The following is a 17621-nucleotide window of genomic DNA, read 5'->3' as shown; positions in this document are numbered from 1 at the left end:
TCTGAATTAAACAGTCAGGCATCATGAAGCATGAATTATATTATAATACTGTACATCTTCAGTGCTCAGAACATGCATTCTGTGTACTGTATGAAGAAAATAATAGTTTACAAGCAAATTAAGAGAATGTTGCCACCAGCAATGTATTCTTTTTCTGTAGTTGAAATTACCAGCTTTCAAAGGATCAAAATGCCAAAAAAATCTCGCTTACACTCTCCAGATCCATCAGCTGTGCATGTAGAGTCACCATTCATTTTTCTGTCAGAAATAACCAGCTTCTAATTTTAGGTCCCCAAAGCCTGTACAGTTGTGGAAGAATGAACTGTGCTTTCTTATTCCTTGCACATACTTTGTTGAATGACCGATCACATTACAGCTCAAAAATCTTTAATCCTGATGGAAGCATATGACAAAGAAAGAATAGATTTGGCTTCTTGAGATTCTCTCATTTCAGTGTTCGCAATACTAATATTTAGTGGAATTAACCAGCTGCTGCTAAGCTAAGCATGTGAGTCATGCTGTCTCTTTTTCACACATATGTGTGGATAAAGAACTGTAGTGAGTGTGGTTCATGGAGAAAATAAATCTCAGTGATGGTCTTCTGACATAGATGTCTTCTTTGTTTGCCATCTGTTTACTTCCAAGTTACATGAGTTTCTTGAGGTAGATGGGAAGCCATATGGAAACTATGTACATCTACAGGAACCGTGATCCGAATGGAGCTGCATTACAACAGAGTCCCTCAGCTAAGCATGTCTTTAGACCAGAATTTTCATCCTGGGTGGTCTTAAGCTGAGTAGATATAAAATGTTTAAGTTTTCTTTAAATTCCATAATTCTTTCCGAAGCTCTTTTCCATCTCCCAACATGGTGCCACTCACTCCAACACATCCAGAGCACACTGTTTTATAGGATAACTAGGTAAAGTATCTGGGCAACCCAGGGAGAGACGCAGATTTCAGTGGGCTCAGTGTGTCTGGGTATGGAAGCTACTGAACAGCCGTGTTCAGGAAGCTTTCTGCTAAACAACCAACAGTGAATATTCGTGACAAGGAATTCAACTCTTGCATTATCCAAACCCGATGACATAAGTATCAACACTGACATTGTGCCTTAGGACTATGTAATCTTTATTTATCCTGTGAGATCAGAGAATTAGGATTATGTAGTTCACAAAGAAAAGAAATACGAGTAAACTTGATTGAGCTAATGTCAGTTATCACAAAAAATAATGTTTCCTCTTTCATTATAGAAACTAAACTAAAGCAGCTTCTCAGCGCTAGGCTTCCCATGATAAAAACAGATGCAGCAGGGCAGACACTCCCAAATTCATGTGGTCTCAGAGGGGACTCCCTCTGCTGCATGTGAGGGATACTGAGAACTAAGCCGTAGTTTTCCTTTATAGCTTGGTAAAGATTTTGAGAGAAGCCTCAATGGATCCTTAAGTGAGACCCTGGAGACTGAGAATCAGTTCCAAGCCCCAGTAACATGTTTAATTGTTGACCCAATTACTCTTTCCTGAAATGATGAGGGTATATTTATAGTCATAAAGATAAAGAAGGTAAATATGTTTGGACATTCCACCAAAGGACACAATATGTGTAATACAGACCACTGCTGCTGTGTGGTCAAGGGCCACAGTTGTTAAGCAGAAATACTCTGTAGGAATGAGCCTTGGCTAACTTTTACTAGGATCAGATTCTTTACCACAAATACTGTATGCCACTGGTGGAACTAATTTGGCCCCAGACATATTTTTTTAATTATAGAACTCTGAAGGATTTATACAAAAAATTGAACCACCATTAGAGCGGACACTTAGACAAGCAGAATGTGGGGAGAAGTCACTTTCCTACAGTTCTTCAGGAGGGAGTCTGGCAAGCAACTAGATGGCTTTGGTCTCCAGAACTTTAAATCACTTGCTATTTGGTTGAATTCAGTTAAAATTCATGCAAAAAATTAAACTGGGAGAGTGGGGGGAGGTGTGAGTGTTTGGAAAGCAGAGTTTGGCCAGAGCCACCAGTGACAGTCAAGTCAGCAGTGCAGTTTTCCCTAGAGATTGTCTAGCAGTGAAGGAAGCTACATGAAGTATAGCATGGCAAGTAAGATCAGGACCTGCCTCAAGAGGAAAAAAATAACAATAGAGTAAGAAACTGCACAAGTACTGAGAGCAGTGTTTTCAGAGTCAGCAAAGACATCAGTTATTTCCCAGACAGTTTCAATTGCTGTTCTGCAGAACTCAGTGCCAAAGGATTTTGCAAAAAGTGGACTGGTGTGAATTAAAAAGTAGTTGAATAATTTGATATTTGTGTATTAAAACTTGTTTGGGTTTGTGTGTGAGATAAGAGAATGGCAGACAATGGCATCTTATGAGTCTGAGCATTGATCTTCTGCTAGGTTCAACTCAGAGGAAGTCCAAATTGAATGAGGGCACTTCATTATTTAAATTAATACTTTTAATTAAAATCTATATATATTTGTCCGAGTGAAGCTAGCCTGCATAGATGTTTAAAACCCTTACAGGTCTTTGCAGAACTGTAAGAATTAGTGCTTCAGGTTACTGTTAAATATTGACACATTTAGAACAATGCTACACAGCAGATGTCTTCCCGACATGTGACGGCAACATTACAAAGCAGAATGAATGGAGCGGAAGCAGCTCTGGAACACCCTGCTGTAACATTCTCATTAGCTCTTAATCCGTAAGGCAGGAGAATAACCCAACTGTACTGAGTACAATAGGATAGTTGGCCTAATGTTTTTGGTGGGTTAGCCTTCATAAAAAACACTATTGAATTCAATACTCTTTCTGAAGGACAGTTTAAAAATCTGAAGAAAAACATGGCCTGATACAGGCACACAGACACTGGAGATGCTCTCATCACTTTGCTCAAGTTATGGAAAACACTGTGAAATCTGGCAAAATATTGTAATGGTTTTCAACACCATATGCTGCTCATATTGCAAGTATAAATTCTATGTCATGTGTGATCCTTGCTGATATTTTTAAATAAAAAACAATTTCACTTAAATAATTTATTTTTTTTTCTGCTTGAAAGAAGACTTCAGGACTTAGCTGTGAGATTCTTAAATATGCTGTTGTCATTCCCTAAGCCTTTCTCTAGCATTGCTGCAGTCTGCACCCCACCTTGCAATTTCATAGTGCATGTTTGTGACAGGCATATCAAACCATCCAGTTAGTTTAGAATTGAGGTGAGAGAGTGCTTTAAATGTAAATTTTACTACAAACAGCGAAATAAAATCTAGCAAGCACTTCCTAGCTCTGCCAGGAAGCAAAGCTATATTTAACTCATTTTAAAATTCATCAAATACATTCTGGGCTGATTCAGATCTTTGGTGTGTCTTTGAAGATAACGTGTAGTGGAAGTGTCATACAGTCATTTGGGGGATTGGGCACATTCTGAGATTCTTGTCACTGAAGACATGGAGTTAGGACTGGATTGTAGAAAGAACGGTGCATATAGATCTGAGGACTTAATATTGATTCTTTATTTGAAAATTTGAACAATCACTGTTGTATTCAGTTCAAGAGCTTTTTAAGAAGTGCTGTATATAAAAAGATTAGTGTCATGCCAGTGACAAAATTCACATGCATACATGAATTTTAAAAAGGATTGTCAGGTAGTACTTGGGAGAGAGTATTTCAGAGAAGCTAATACAAAGTGTTGTATGATAATTTGCAGAAGTTTGAAAATGCATAGAAAGGATCCCTGGATATTAAGAACAAGCTGTAAGAATTTAGCTAAAATATCCATGTACAAAAGGAGAAACTCCAGGTAGATTCTCCTCCTTTGTTTCTGCTGACTTAGAGTGCACCTTCCTGAAGCTTTGTATCCCTATAAACTCAACTGCTGTTACTGATAGAATTAAATATAGACTGGAATAAACCTCTCAAATTTCATGCTTCATATTTTGTAGGTGTCATTAGACTCAAAAAAATTGTTTAGACATGACTGCTATCATGTCTCCACTGGGTTTTTTGTAAGTACAAATAGTAGTCTCTTAGTTTTAGAGAACCTGTGAACAATCTAACTCCATCAGCAAGATGTTTACTATTGCCTTCAGATATGACCTGGCTTTGAAGTTCAAGATTATGATTTTTAGTAGCTGTAAGTCCTGCCATTGCCAAAAATCCTTAATTAAAAGAAATAACATGCTATACACTAACTAAAAAACTCAGAAATGGAAATGGAAACAGTATCATGCTTCTAACATATGGTTTAATGCATCTTGATTGTGGTTTTCTATTGTTCATGTGCTTTTGATTTGTTCCAGTACATGACTGCTGCTGCACCTATGCAAGGGACCTACATTCCCCAGTATACTCCTGTGCCTCCAACAGCTGTCCCTATTGAAGTAAGTTTATCTCCATCCATGAAAGTAGAGTGAAGGGGTAGCAGAACTCTTATGTATTATTCCTTCTTGCACCTGTGGTTTGAAAGGGGCTTAAAGTTTCTTTATGGAGGTGGCTGGAAGCTCCCAGCTTTTAAAATTAGGACTGTACATTTCTTCCTCTTTTGTTTACTTTCTTTTCTTTTCTTTTCCTTTCCTTCTCTTTTCTAACCCCTCTTTTTATTTTATTTTTTTTAAGTTATTTGCAAGGGCTCTTGTTTTGCATTTGTTTTGTTGTACAGCAGGACGTGGAGTAAAACATCAGTGATTATGACTATTTTTTCCCCATGTACTTGGGAGGGAGATGGGAAGAGACAGGAAAACAAACCCAGCAGGCAAACCACGAAACCAAAAGAGATTTCAAGAAGAGAAGATTGCAAGAGGGTTTGATGCGGTCCTTAGCAAGCATAGGTAATTGCTGAAACATTTAGCCACCAGAAAAAGTGATTGAGCAATGGAAACCTTCCTCTTGTATATACAGACGTGGAGGATGCTGCACTGACTGAGTGCTTTTCATCCTTGAGGAAGGATTCGCTCCCTCCCTCCTTGGGGCTGAGTCATGCTGATGACAGTCTAATGAGTAAGTATTTACTCAACCCTGTAGACCACAAGCTGCCGGGAGAGCGTCAGCTTGGCCTCCACTTCTGTGAATCTTCATAAGGGCAACTGAGCACAGCAAGAGGAGGGAACCTTGGCATCCTCTTCCCTGTGTGCTTCTCTTTGGCACTACCCTCTTTTATTAACAACTTCTGCCCTACTCTGGGGTAAGGCGAGGAGTGCCAGGGTCTCTGTGCTTCTGTCTTCGAGTGTGTGGACTCTGGATTTTGTGCTATTACTGCTCTGTGCTGTGAGGATACTGAGTTAGTGGTACTGCTGACATGGTTCCACCAGCAGTCAAGTGGGCTTATCCTGTTTTCTCCTAGTTCTTTGCAATTATTCTCAAATAATGTCCCAGAGGAAAGGCTACTACTGTTGTGTCATACTGCTCTGGTCATGTTTCAGTCTTTTTTGCCTCAATATAATTTTGCCCTAAGCCTCTTTTGTTTATAAATGCACCATGGGCACCTCTTATTAAATGCCATTCTTAAGTATTAAACTGGGCAGATACAAATATGAATCAAAAGGAGATGGTGGGATGGAGAGTGGTTCATACAACAGTATTGGCTGCACACCATGCTGACCTATGCAAACAAGAGTTTAAATTAATTTTTTCTGAGCTCTCCTCCCCATCACCTGCCAGTATATTCATGCCTTCTAAAGTAACATGGTGTGGTAACTATCTACTGTAACAATCCAAATATTATCTGAATATATACCCTGTTTTGCACTGAGCCAGTGATGATGATTATTGTTAATGTTTATCTGTATTCATGTAGCATCATGAACCAGGACCCTACCATGCTGGATGCTGCTCAAGCAGAGACCAAAAAATACAATCTCTGCGCCAGAGAGCTTACAATCTCAAGATGAGATGGACACAAACAGAAGGATAAAGACAAGGAAGTAGACAGAAAAAGATAATACTGGCAGTCTGTTAAGCAATAGATATGAAGAATTTCTGAAAAATGAAACTGATATTTTAACAGATGTTTTAAAATAAACTACCTGTTGTTTACACAGGACTCAAATAAAAACAAAGCAAGTGCTTTGTGCTCCCTCTTCTGGCTCTGTTGTGTGCAATAGAGTAATAAAGCATGTTCCCTGAAGAGACCTGCTATTCGTGTGACCAACACACCAAGCATGACAGTAAAAGAGAAAATGTAGCTTACTTGAAAGAGTACAAAAAACCTTAAACCAAGTATTATACAGACTGTCTAAACAGGATAAGAAGTTATGCATAATGTTAAGTTCATACATATAATACTTTGTGTGTTTACTTAGTTACCTTTTGCAAACATATAAATAAAACAAAACTTCCTTGGAGCTTTGACTTAACAGATAAATGTCTTTAGCATAAAGCAAATTTATTTTGAAGGGAACATGCATAAAAGCAATGTGGAGAGAAGGGCAGTATTTTTCTAAGGTGGCTGAATTTCTGTTGGATGTGTAGTAAAGTGGAGAGCAGGAGGCCTAGATTCTTCCTTTATTGCATTTTAAGTCAAACAAAATAAATGTGAGCTAACTGTGAATTGAGGTAGGTAGGTGAAAATTAGAAGAGCCATACATATGTTGTGAAAAAGACAAGAACTAAAACCCAGAATCTACCAAAGTCAGAAGTTTTGCATCTGTCTTTGAATGGACAGGGAACTGCCCTCAAAGGTGGAGGTGTTTTCCACTGCAGCCTGTGATAGCAAAGTACTACTGGTATGCTGGTATTTTTGTTACTGAATTAATTCTCTAAAACTAATGATGGAGTTTGTTGTGTTAGCATGTGGTTCTGCTACCTCAAACTCTCTCATTCTCTAGAGGAATACAGGAATGGTGAGCTGATGCTGAGCTGTTTTGCATAATTTACTGCAGTGAGTACAATTACTAAGTTTTTCATGTCCTCATTTGATTCCCTAGGGTGTTGTTGCTGATACTTCTCCACAGACAGTAGCATCTTCATCACAGGAAGCCAGTGGTCAACAGCAACAGATGACAGTGGAAACATCCAGTGAACATGCGCCTGCATATTCTTACCAACAGTCTAAGTAAGTACACAAAAACTTCGTAGCCAAAAGCTTCTTGATTATAGCAGGCCAAATTTGACTCCCTGTTTCAGCAATATAAATTCTGAATAGCTTCGTTAAGTTCAGACGAATTCTGGATGTATAGCAGTGTAATTAGCAAAAGGTTTTGGCTGATGGCCTCACCTTGGCAAAATGTGCTTGAGTTCCTGCCTACAATGATATGCTCTCTGGCTATCTGCTGCTTTTCTGGACTCAGAAGGATCTCAACAACTGCGTTAACAATCATCACACTGGGCTAAAGCGGCATCTGGCATCAGAGGTTAAAAAGGGCTTAAATTTGCAATGGTGAAAATATTGGCACAGTACGCATTGGCACATGTAAAGCTTTCTTTCTGAAAGCGTAGGTAATGAAGCAGTATAAATTACCTCAAGTTGGTATTTGTGATTGTGCAAAATTGGTGCCTTGCAGACATTGAGTGGGCAGGAACTGGAAATGGAAGAAGAATGGGTAGGAAAGAGGTGGGGAGAAGCACTGCTCAGTCTGTCTCCATTTCTCTGCTCCTTTTGTTTACTTCCTACGGAATACCTTGGAAAGTTCAAAATTTATACACTGACAGCTGGATTTAGAACTCTTAAAGAGTCCCTTCATCTTCAGAATAATCCTCAAACACAGTTTTTCTTTGCTAGAGTAAAACCAGTCCTCACAAAGGACAGGATACTCACTGGGACTGATCAATGTTGGACAGATTCTAGGAAGAGGCACAAATCGAGTCCTTTATTAATACATGTATATTGAACACCAGCGTCAGTGTGAAAAGAGAATTACACGTTTTATCTTGGGCAAGAAAGACAAATAGCCAGACAAGAAATGTGTTAGATATGTCAGTCAGTACATCATGACTCGGTACTTATAGAGGCATCAGATATGAGCTGTATAGGAAAGATTAGAATTATACCAGTCTGTCAGTTACTTTACTTCATTTTTGAGCTCTGGAAGTGCAAGATACATTTATTTGTCTACCATATGAGTAGCAAATGGTTTCAGATCACACACACTCCCTTTTTGACCACCATAAAACAGAAGACTGCTAGTTCTTTTGTCATGCCCATATCTGTCTGTATGTACATATTACAAAAGCAATCAATCACAAGCTTTTTGTTGATGTACCTAATTGGAGACACACGCTGCCCATGTGTATCTTTCTAGCCAACAGTCTTTCTAGCACCTGTAAATAAATGATTGCAAAATACTTATAGAATACAATGGGCAAAGAGAGAAATATATGTTTGTATCATCCTTTTGGCTTGCTTTGATGACTATGCTCCATAGCGTTTGGATCTGGCCATTCCTGTGTCTCTGTTCCCTTTTGCTTAAGCCTTAAAGCAGAAGGACTTAGTTGTGGCTGTAAGCAGCAGATTCTGGCATTTTTCCACATAAGAGGAAACTGCATTGCAATTCTTTATTGAAATGGGTGCTGTGTTTCTTGCCAGTGTGGTGAATTTCCTGAGAATGAGATCCCTCATCTTTCCTTGTCATCTACAGCCTTTTTGCAATGATGGATATACTTCTAATGGCACTTGCATTTATATTCAGGGAAATGTCTTCCTTTTTTAATCACACAGTCAGCTCCACTACAGATTTTTTTTATTATACTTATTTCAGTATTTTTTTTATGAAATGGGCCCTCTATTTATGTATGCCAGTTGCAGGCATAAATGCAGTGTGGGAAGCTGTAGAAACAAGCAAAATAAACACAATATACACAAGATAACTTCTGACAAAATATTTCAGTAACCTCTAATATAAAACCAAGTGAAGTTGTTTTATAATTAAAATATAATTTTGTCACTTAGCTTTTTGAAGGGCACATTTATTAATAACAAACATCATGCCCAATGTACAACAGCACTTATCAAAGCAAGATAAGAGAAAGTAATTAACGTGACTGGACAATGATTTTGTTAGATAAAGGCAAAGGAAAAGGCGCACAATATAAAATTATTTCATAGGAGCTGATCAGTCAGGAGAAAAGTTATAACAGCATATTTCCTTATATTTATTTTCTTTGCAACAATCATGAAATTGCAGACAGCGAAGGAGAGACAATGTACTAAGAATGAACTGGGTGGTATAAGGACTCTGTACTCTCTTTGTAAGTAGAAACTTAAACCACGAAACTTAAAATTTAAGTTCCACTTTTTTAATCAACATACATGTTCTTTTATTTAATATGCTGAGTTCTGTACTTGAGGATCCCACCCAAAGATGTTCAGAAATGGTAACTTCATGTCAAAAACCTGGCTAACTATTGTGTAGGTAGAACAGGCCTTGATTTCTGAGCAGAGGAATCTACTTTATGAGGAAATCACCTTAATTTTTTTAGACCTTACTCCTTTTTTTTTCCTTGTAAATATTTAATTTTGCACATAAAAATGTGAAACCAGCGAAATGGAGATCAATGGATATCCTTGCCCAAGAAAAGTATACACTCTTACCTCCAAGCAAAAGTCTGCTGGATGACCTACTCTGATTTTAAATATGGAAAGAATTATGTTTTTCTGGAGCCTTTTGTGGGCAAAATCAATGCCAGGTTAGATTAGAGAGCATGTGCTGTGACTCTTTGGTGACACCAGCCACTCTACCCAGAGCGGCAGAAAAACCTCAGAAGGTGAGCATCCAATTTGAATACTCCTACTGGAAATTATGCATAGAAAACCTGAAGAAAATAGTTAATTGTTGCATTCCACATAAATCTGTTGTTAACATTCAAAGTATTATTTTTCAGGCATCACGTAAGGAAAAAATCCTTTGGTAAATTTAAAACTTAAAATTGTAGTTTTAGGTTTGCCATCCCAGACAAAAAGTTCTGTGGAAAATGTTAGATCATCAACATTCTTCACAATTTAACTCATAATTTAAAAACTAATTTTAAACTACAGGGGCAAATGTGTTAATGGATGCAAAAGGAAAGATACTGGATTTTCTTTTGCTGAGCTTTGGTCAGAAGAGGATTTTTTCCATGTAAGTTTTGAGGACTGTAGGAAAAACAACAGCTGATCCTTACTGATAGCCCTAGACATGGAACAGCATTTATACATAGGTTCTACATCTCCCCAAAGATCTCACAGTCTTGTTAAGATAAGTTTGATGTGACATATCTTTAAATGACATGAAACCTCAAAAACAGAAAATGAGAGTTATCTTCTGTAAGAAAAAAGTTGATAGTTTTGCTTATTCCCTGTGCTAAATTTAGAAAGATTTAACACTATATGATCAAAAAATATATTTTTCTAATTCATATTATCTTGAATGTTTCTACTAAGTTAGCCATAACTGGCTCATTAAGCAGACTGCTCCATGGTCTAATTGTTCCTGCCATCAGAAAATGTGTTCTTTCTAGCAAATTGGATGTATCCTTTTATTGTAATTTTATCCTTCATTTCATTATTAGTATCCAAAATAAATAGCAGCACTAATTATTATGAAAATATTCACCCTCTTATTGAATTACTTTTGAAAGATTTACATGTATTCATTTCATTTTAGTGTAGTTAGTCTGCCTATTAAGCATAGCATTAACAAAAGTAAATTCATCTGCTTAGAATGTGTTAATGTCCCCAAAGCAGGAATTCCCTATTTTTGCCTGACTATTTTCAGCTTATTGGTGGTATCATATTTAAACAGCTGCGAAGTTAGTTTAGCTTGGATTGCTTTTAAAGTGAATTGGGTGGAAAAAAAGGAGAGAAACCTATTTCAAAGTTATTTTGACTTAATGACCACTTTAATTCAATTGTTTTTACAGACAATAAACAGGACTGAAGAATGTCGGTCTGAAATCTTTGCCTTGAATGGAGAAACTTCACTGAACAAGAAGTTGGCTTCCAGTTTGCACAGGCGTCAAATGAATGCTTTTTTTTTCTACCTTTCCCAATGAAAACAAAACAGTGTTTTTATGTGCTGTGCAAATGGTTCTGTCATGTAGTCTGACAATTTTATTTTTGCTATATTTTTTTTTTTCAACTAAAGGAAAAAACCCAGAGGAAAAATGCTGGGTTGACATTTCATCTGGACGAACATTTGAATTCAGAATTTACCTGGAGGTGTAGCTAGATTTTTTTTTTTAAAACAGAAAAACTGATGATGTCAAGAGGGAGCAAGTTGCGATGAAAACCAATTGTCTTCCTCAAAAATTAAGCTACTCTTTTTCTCTCGTTTTCTTTTTCTTCTTGTTTTAAATCTAGAGTGTTTTTTGGTTTTTTGTTTTTTGGGTTTTTTTAAAGAAATGTTTAGGTAAGGTTTATCTTGAATCTTAATTGCCTTAATTTTAAGGACGTCAAAGGCTCTCAAGGCAAGCTGTCAACGTCTTGTTAGAAAACCCGAGAATGAATTGAAACTGCTCACACCGGTGCTGGTGCAGAAGTTTAATAGACTGAGTTTTTGGGGTGAACAAAAAATAAACTGTACAGTTTAAAAGAAAATGATTTTCTTCTTTTGAAGAAAAGTTGATGATAAAGGAACTGTGGCAACTGAAAGGATTGGAAAAATGCTGGGACTTTTATGAACTTTGTCTTAATTGTTGACAGAAAAAAAAATTCTAGAAGGCTAAAGCATTTTACAGTAAAGTTATTGAATTGAGAAAAAAACTTGCTGCATTATAGAGAATGCAGGGTTTTTTTCTTGCAGAATGCAGATTTTTTTATTTACAAAGCGTGATCGCTAGCAAAAGCATTAGTGCTTTTTATCTGCAGTCTTTTTTATGAGCTTTAAGAAGTTTTTAGTCTGCTTTGCTTGTCACATTGCAAAAACCTAGCTTAAGAGCATTAAAAAAAACTTAAGTAGATAGGAGCTTATGGTCAAAAAAAAGTGCAAAAAAAGCAATAGATAGAAGAAATTGTTGACAATTTCTGTAGTCTTTCCTAGTTGTGAACAAATGCAGCCTATGGATGGCCTATTTTATACCAAAGATGAAGTGACACCCTAACGCAGTCCAGAAGATAGAGGTTTTTTTCTTTTTTTATCTTTATTTGACCTACATGGCCGGACCAGTTCTTACTTTCTCGTTTGTTTAAACTATCTTCCACTGGTGTTTTACATACTGCATATGTTTATAGTGGAAATTTCAGAGTAGTTGGTATTAGAAGCTTTTTGATGATGTGCTTTGGAGACTATCCCAAAGCAAGGGGATTGGGTTACCAACTAATCTGTCCAGGCAGGCTTTAATTTTGATGAGTTTTTATCTTTAATTGCCTGATCTTTGGTATTTCTACTGAAACAACAGTCTTCCTTCTGAATTCCGACATACCGCAGATTCATTTCTTCACCTCAGTCTTTGTCATCGTCCAGCATGCATAGCCACCTTAATTCTGCATTTATTTTTCAGTGTTGCATTTGAGTTGCCAGGTAGATGCAGGAGAAAGCAAACTTGATCTTTCTTCTCATTTTAGCTCTCCCATACAAGCAGACATTTTGAAAACGACGTAGTATTGTCATGCAGGCAAGAAGTTAAAAATTATTCTTCTCTGCTGTGATTTCTGTTGTCTTAATATGTTGGCTGACAATCACTAATTAGTATGATTAGGCCATAAAACAAAAAAAAGACACTAAATTTAATCCACCAAAACCTGTTTTACGAATGACTGTTATTTTCCGTAGAGTAATCTTGATTATGGTCCTTAGTTTTTCAAACAAACAAATGGAAAAGGTGAGAAGCAAGTCAAAAGATGATTTTTTTCCTTAAGGAGGCAGAAGAGAAGCAGCATTTCAGTGTATACATACATGCACACATATCTATGTGTCAAAATTAAACCAAACATTTTTAAACTTTCCTCCATCCAGAAGAGAGGGGAGGGTTCATCACATTTCTTGTGGTGGATTAGACACAGGGTATCCATTAAAAGTAATGAAATTAAAACATATGTATTGGATCAATCTGATTCAGCTGCCCAATCCTAAAAAGAGGTCTGTGTTTCCCTAACCTGAATTTTTTGGGGAAAAGAACACAATTATTTTTTTAAATTGATAAAACAAGATCGTATTTTTTAACATAGTGGGAGGGGGGAGGGGGTTTCCCAAATAAATGCTGCTAGATATGCAACATAGAAAAGAGAGAAATGGGAGTTCAGCATAGGAAGAGGGCCTGATTTTCAGAAGTGGTAAAACTGCTTTCTCCAGAGTAGTAGTTGATATTCAGCACTTCTGAAAACCAGATGATGCCAAAGTAAAACAACAACATCATCCACAACATGTTTTCAATTCAGAAAAAAAAATACCCTCTCTTTCTGTTTCATATACTGTCTCATTACTTGTTGCTTTTTGAGAGAGGCACTTGAATTTTGTCCTTGGATAAAGGTTCCTTCTTTCTTTGGAGGGCATAGGAGGGAAAAAAATCGATCTAGCCTTATTTTCTTCCTTTCTACACGTACTCTCTTTCTGTCTCTCTCTGAGTTATTTGTACAAGTGGAGATAATCCCCGGCACAAGTCAGTTATATATGAAATAAACACGTTTATTTCTGTGTTAGTTCTAATGTGACACAAAAAAAGTCTCATTTACTATCAACAATGAGGCTACAAGGTAGCTACCATGTGGCTGATGAATATGCTGAGGTACCTTCTTGTTTCTATTCAGAACTCTGCTGCTTTATTTATACATTCAGAAACATTTTTCTTATTTTTTTCAGTGAAGTTAAACAATCTCAGTGTTTTTTATTAAGCCAGACAGGCAACATGATATCATAGTGCCTGTCACTTTTAAAGTGTTTCAAGTGCATTCTGTATTAGAATTGTTCCCCTTTTTTTCCATGCTATAATGTTCAATAGTGTTTGAAATCAAAAGAAACGAGCAAAGAAGCAGAGGAAGAAGAAGAGGAAAGAAAATGGATCCCTTAAATGCAATTCATCTTGTTACTGATCCCAAAAAAAACAGTGAACTGGTCTGAAAGTCTATGAATTATAAACACTGTGAGCCTTGAGTATAAACAGTCATAGATCATAAGGTAAGAAAAAAGCTTATTTAGAACATACAAAATGCTCAGAAGGTGGTAACTTATTTCTATAAGTTAAAAATGAGATAAAAGTGAACAGTGAAATAGCAACATGCTTGCTGCATGGATGTTGTCATAGGAGAGGAATATTTGGTGGCCTCTGAAATCTAGAACTGGTTTTCTTTATGTTCTGGCTAATATGATTTTTTTCAAGGTTTATTGTTATTATCTGGTAAAGGTTCTGTTTTTCTTTTTTTCTTTTTTTTTTTAAGACCTGAGTTTGTAAAGTCACTATCTATGTCTGTCTTGCCAACTTAGCTTTAAATATCAGGAGAGTTCCTGAAAGATTGCGGAAACAACTCTAGATGTCTAAAGCAATGGTGCCTGGCCCAGAGGTCTAGAAGTAACATCAATCCATAAGCTGAACTGCATATGTACTTTCCATCACACCTCAATTCTTGTAAATAATCAAATCTGGATGTTTGGGTTTGGTAATTTTGTTTTTACCTTATAAGTTAAACACAGAAGGGGTGTCAGAAAATTATGAATTATGGCTAGAAATTTCTGAATACCTGGGCTTGTCATTGAACATTGAGAAAAAAAAAAAGACATTGGAACTGAAGAGAATATTATACTCGCAGGTGCTGACCCAAGTGTAGATGAGGGCACTGAAAAATCTTATTGTTCCCACTGAGATTGCAGAGGGACTCTTCTTCCTATCTGGCTCTACTGCTGGTTTTGTAAGCACTTTTCACCTGTGACAGTCAGGCCTCAAATTGTGAATGTCCTCTTATTGCCTTCCAGTGAAACAGACTCTTGAAATGTCCTTAGCCTGTGCTAACCTGTATAGTTCTGTTTACCAAGAGACTGCCTTGGTTGTGTTGGTCAAGAAATCCACTGTAATGCAGAATGAGGCATATTTGAGAACAACCGCATCACATTGTATCATCTTCTGCTATGGATGCATGCCCAAATGTGGAAGATAAAGGCTGGTCATTAGAGAAGTGAGGGCTTAAACTTTCAGTGGGCAATTGGGCTGTAGCATTCGAATGGATTTTTACACAAGTAAAAATCAAATGAAGGGTATTATTTATGTATGTATGTGTACCAAAACTCAGCAAATTTGAGGAAGCCTGCATTGTAATAAAGTTTATTTTTAATATGTCATAGTATTTGGATCTATATTATGTTGTTTATGGTACTGAAGGATGGGACTGATACTAAGTGTTTAACAAATTGCCACGCTTCATGATTTTAAGCTTGATGGTGCTCCTCATGCCACTTCATTTTAATGCTGAGGTTGACATGAGCAAAACAGGTTTAGGCAGACTTGCTTAACTCCACCTATAGCAGAGTCATGCTAAAGAGTGATAATGTGCTTAAAGTAATGAATCAATCCATTTTTAGTGATGAGACCAAATGTGGTAGTTGAAGATAGTAGCGTTTGATACACGCATGGTCAACATTTCCTTTCAAAACTTTATTTAACATGAAATTGGTCTGGATATAAACGAAGTGCCCTAGGGTAAGGGATTTTCCTGGTCTTTCTCGGTAGCCCACATGAACTAAGAAAACAGTCACGGTGTGATGGAAATGCAAAACAGAAAACAACAAAAATGCTGAAGTTTGATGCATTAGTCTATTCTGTTTAATGACAATTGACTCTAGTAACAAAGACTCCTTTCATTTCTAATACGCATACACTCAGTCATGCACACACACTTTCTCAGAAGGAGGGCTGAGTGAGCAGCAGACTTCTCCCCTTCAGTGGAGCAGATTTCTAGAATCTCAGAAGCAGCAAAGATGCAGTGTAAGGAGAGTTATTTTCTTCTCAAAAAGAGCACCAACTTTTTCTATATTGCTCCTGTCCCCCAGATAGGCTAGAGCGCTGTATGTACCCCAGAGATTTATTCACCTTTGTGCCTCAAAGCAGGCAGAAGAGACCCTTTCTTCTCCCCTTTATTAACATGCTCTTTGTTAATCTTGAACAGAAAATTATGAGAGTAAAGCTGTAAAAGAAATGAATCCCAGTGTTGGTTCAGCTTTCCATGATAAGAAAAAATTCTTGTGTTTATTTCAGTTGTTTGGTTCAGTTGTTAATTCCCCAACAGTGACAGCTGAGTTCCTTTACCTTAATAAAAATGCATAATGAAGTGAAAAATGTCAGCCTTTGACAGGTTCACAAATTCATTTTTCCTTGCAGGTCGAAAGCCTGCAAGGTGTAAGCACCTTCCAAGATCTGGATCTGTTGTCCTTAAGAGAGTATCTACCCAACATTAATTTTTCTGCCTTTAAGTGTCTTTCTCTTGGATAATAATTTTATGAATTTGGTGAAATTTACAGTCAGTTATATTTTTAAAAGCCCAAAAATACAGCCTAGAGAAGAGAACATGATGTTTATGTAATTAAAGTATTATTAAATATGCTGTATTACAGAGTGGAAGAAAATTCTACTATCTTTTAGAGGCAAAACAATTTTATGTAAAACCAGGAAGTGAACAGAATTCATTTAGGAATTTTTAGTTGTTCTGCTTTTTAAAGGAGAATGAACAGATTCTAACTGTATGAAAAATCAAAGCAGCTTTGAAAGCAGATGAACTTCCTATCAAGAAAACATGCATCACAAAAATGGGGCAGAGGTTCTTTAAAGCCCTTACAGACCTCACTGTAGCCAAAATGTAGAACACAGAACCTCTGCGATACATTAAATTATGAATCTTATTTATATGGGCATCTGTGTGCTGATGTCTCAGAATGTCTTTGAAAGATCTGTACTGCTATGATTTTTTTTTTATGTTTTCCATTTGTAACACAATCCTAAATAGCTGCCATTTTCCCACTCCTGGGGCTTTCTGTAGATCAGTGGATGTTAGGTTTAAACTTCTGTTTTCTTTGATGAAGCTTTCAATAAAAAAATAAAGAAAGAAAAGAGCTGGGTGACTCTGTGTTCTTGTGACACCTTTCTGCAGAGGCTTCCCAAGGCTGTGGCTCTGTGCTGAGAACAGAGGGAGCAGAAAGGCTTTGTGGCAAAGTCTGCTGCCTCTGCATCTTCACCAAATGGAAGGAAAGAATCAGAGAGACAAGTAAGCTCTGTTGGCCCGTCAGCAGCACAACCACCCATGTACTTCAAGGTGAAATGCAGGAGAAAGTTTTTCTCACACCGAGACTGAATATTTAATGCTGATGGGTATGTGTTGTCCAGGCTCTCAGCAGTGCACCTGCTAAAAGAACATTGCCTCTGCTTCTGAAGCTTATTTTAAAGACTGACTTCAGGACAAAATTTGCCACATGGAAGACAGAAAGTCTTTATTTACGGAATAAGTACAGCCTAAGCAGTGGTAGTGCAAGCCATACTTCATCTTGAAAGGAAACTGGAAAGTAAATTGCCTCCTCAGCCATATCTCACAGGGAACACGAAAGCTATTTGGCGCATTCCCCATGGCTGCTTCCCTCAGCGGCTCTCTTGTTGCCATGTGCATTTCTTCCCATGAAAACTGTTTCTCTGGCAAAGGCAAGGGTGGGATGAAAGGGTCCAGTAACTCTCCTCCCCGGCTAAGAGCTTTATTCACAGGTTGGAAATCACTGGGTGCTCCTTTTTTACCTACCAGGGAAGTG

General features: G+C 37.2%; 1 protein-coding gene across 4 annotated transcripts in view; it reads left to right on the top strand.

Moving 5' to 3' along the window:
* Positions 1-16935, top strand: part of RBMS3 (RNA binding motif single stranded interacting protein 3) — a 705062-nt gene extending 688127 nt beyond the window's left edge. For 3 of the 4 annotated variants that reach the window (XM_032683778.1, XM_032683783.1, XM_032683770.1), the window contains 4 exons: positions 4296-4376; positions 6918-7049; positions 9118-9177; positions 10828-16935. In XM_032683778.1, the coding sequence (XP_032539669.1) occupies positions 4296-4376; positions 6918-7049 (213 nt within the window). In that variant the 3' untranslated portion in view covers positions 9118-9177; positions 10828-16935. The remainder of the gene's footprint in view (positions 1-4295; positions 4377-6917; positions 7050-9117; positions 9178-10827) is intronic. The other variant, XM_032683761.1, reaches the window with a different exon arrangement.
* Positions 16936-17621: the final 686 nt, after the last annotated feature.

This window comes from Chiroxiphia lanceolata, chromosome 1 (assembly GCF_009829145.1).
Source record: "Chiroxiphia lanceolata isolate bChiLan1 chromosome 1, bChiLan1.pri, whole genome shotgun sequence".
Taxonomy (NCBI): Eukaryota; Metazoa; Chordata; class Aves; order Passeriformes; family Pipridae; genus Chiroxiphia; species Chiroxiphia lanceolata.
This window is presented reverse-complemented; position numbering and strand designations above follow the sequence as displayed.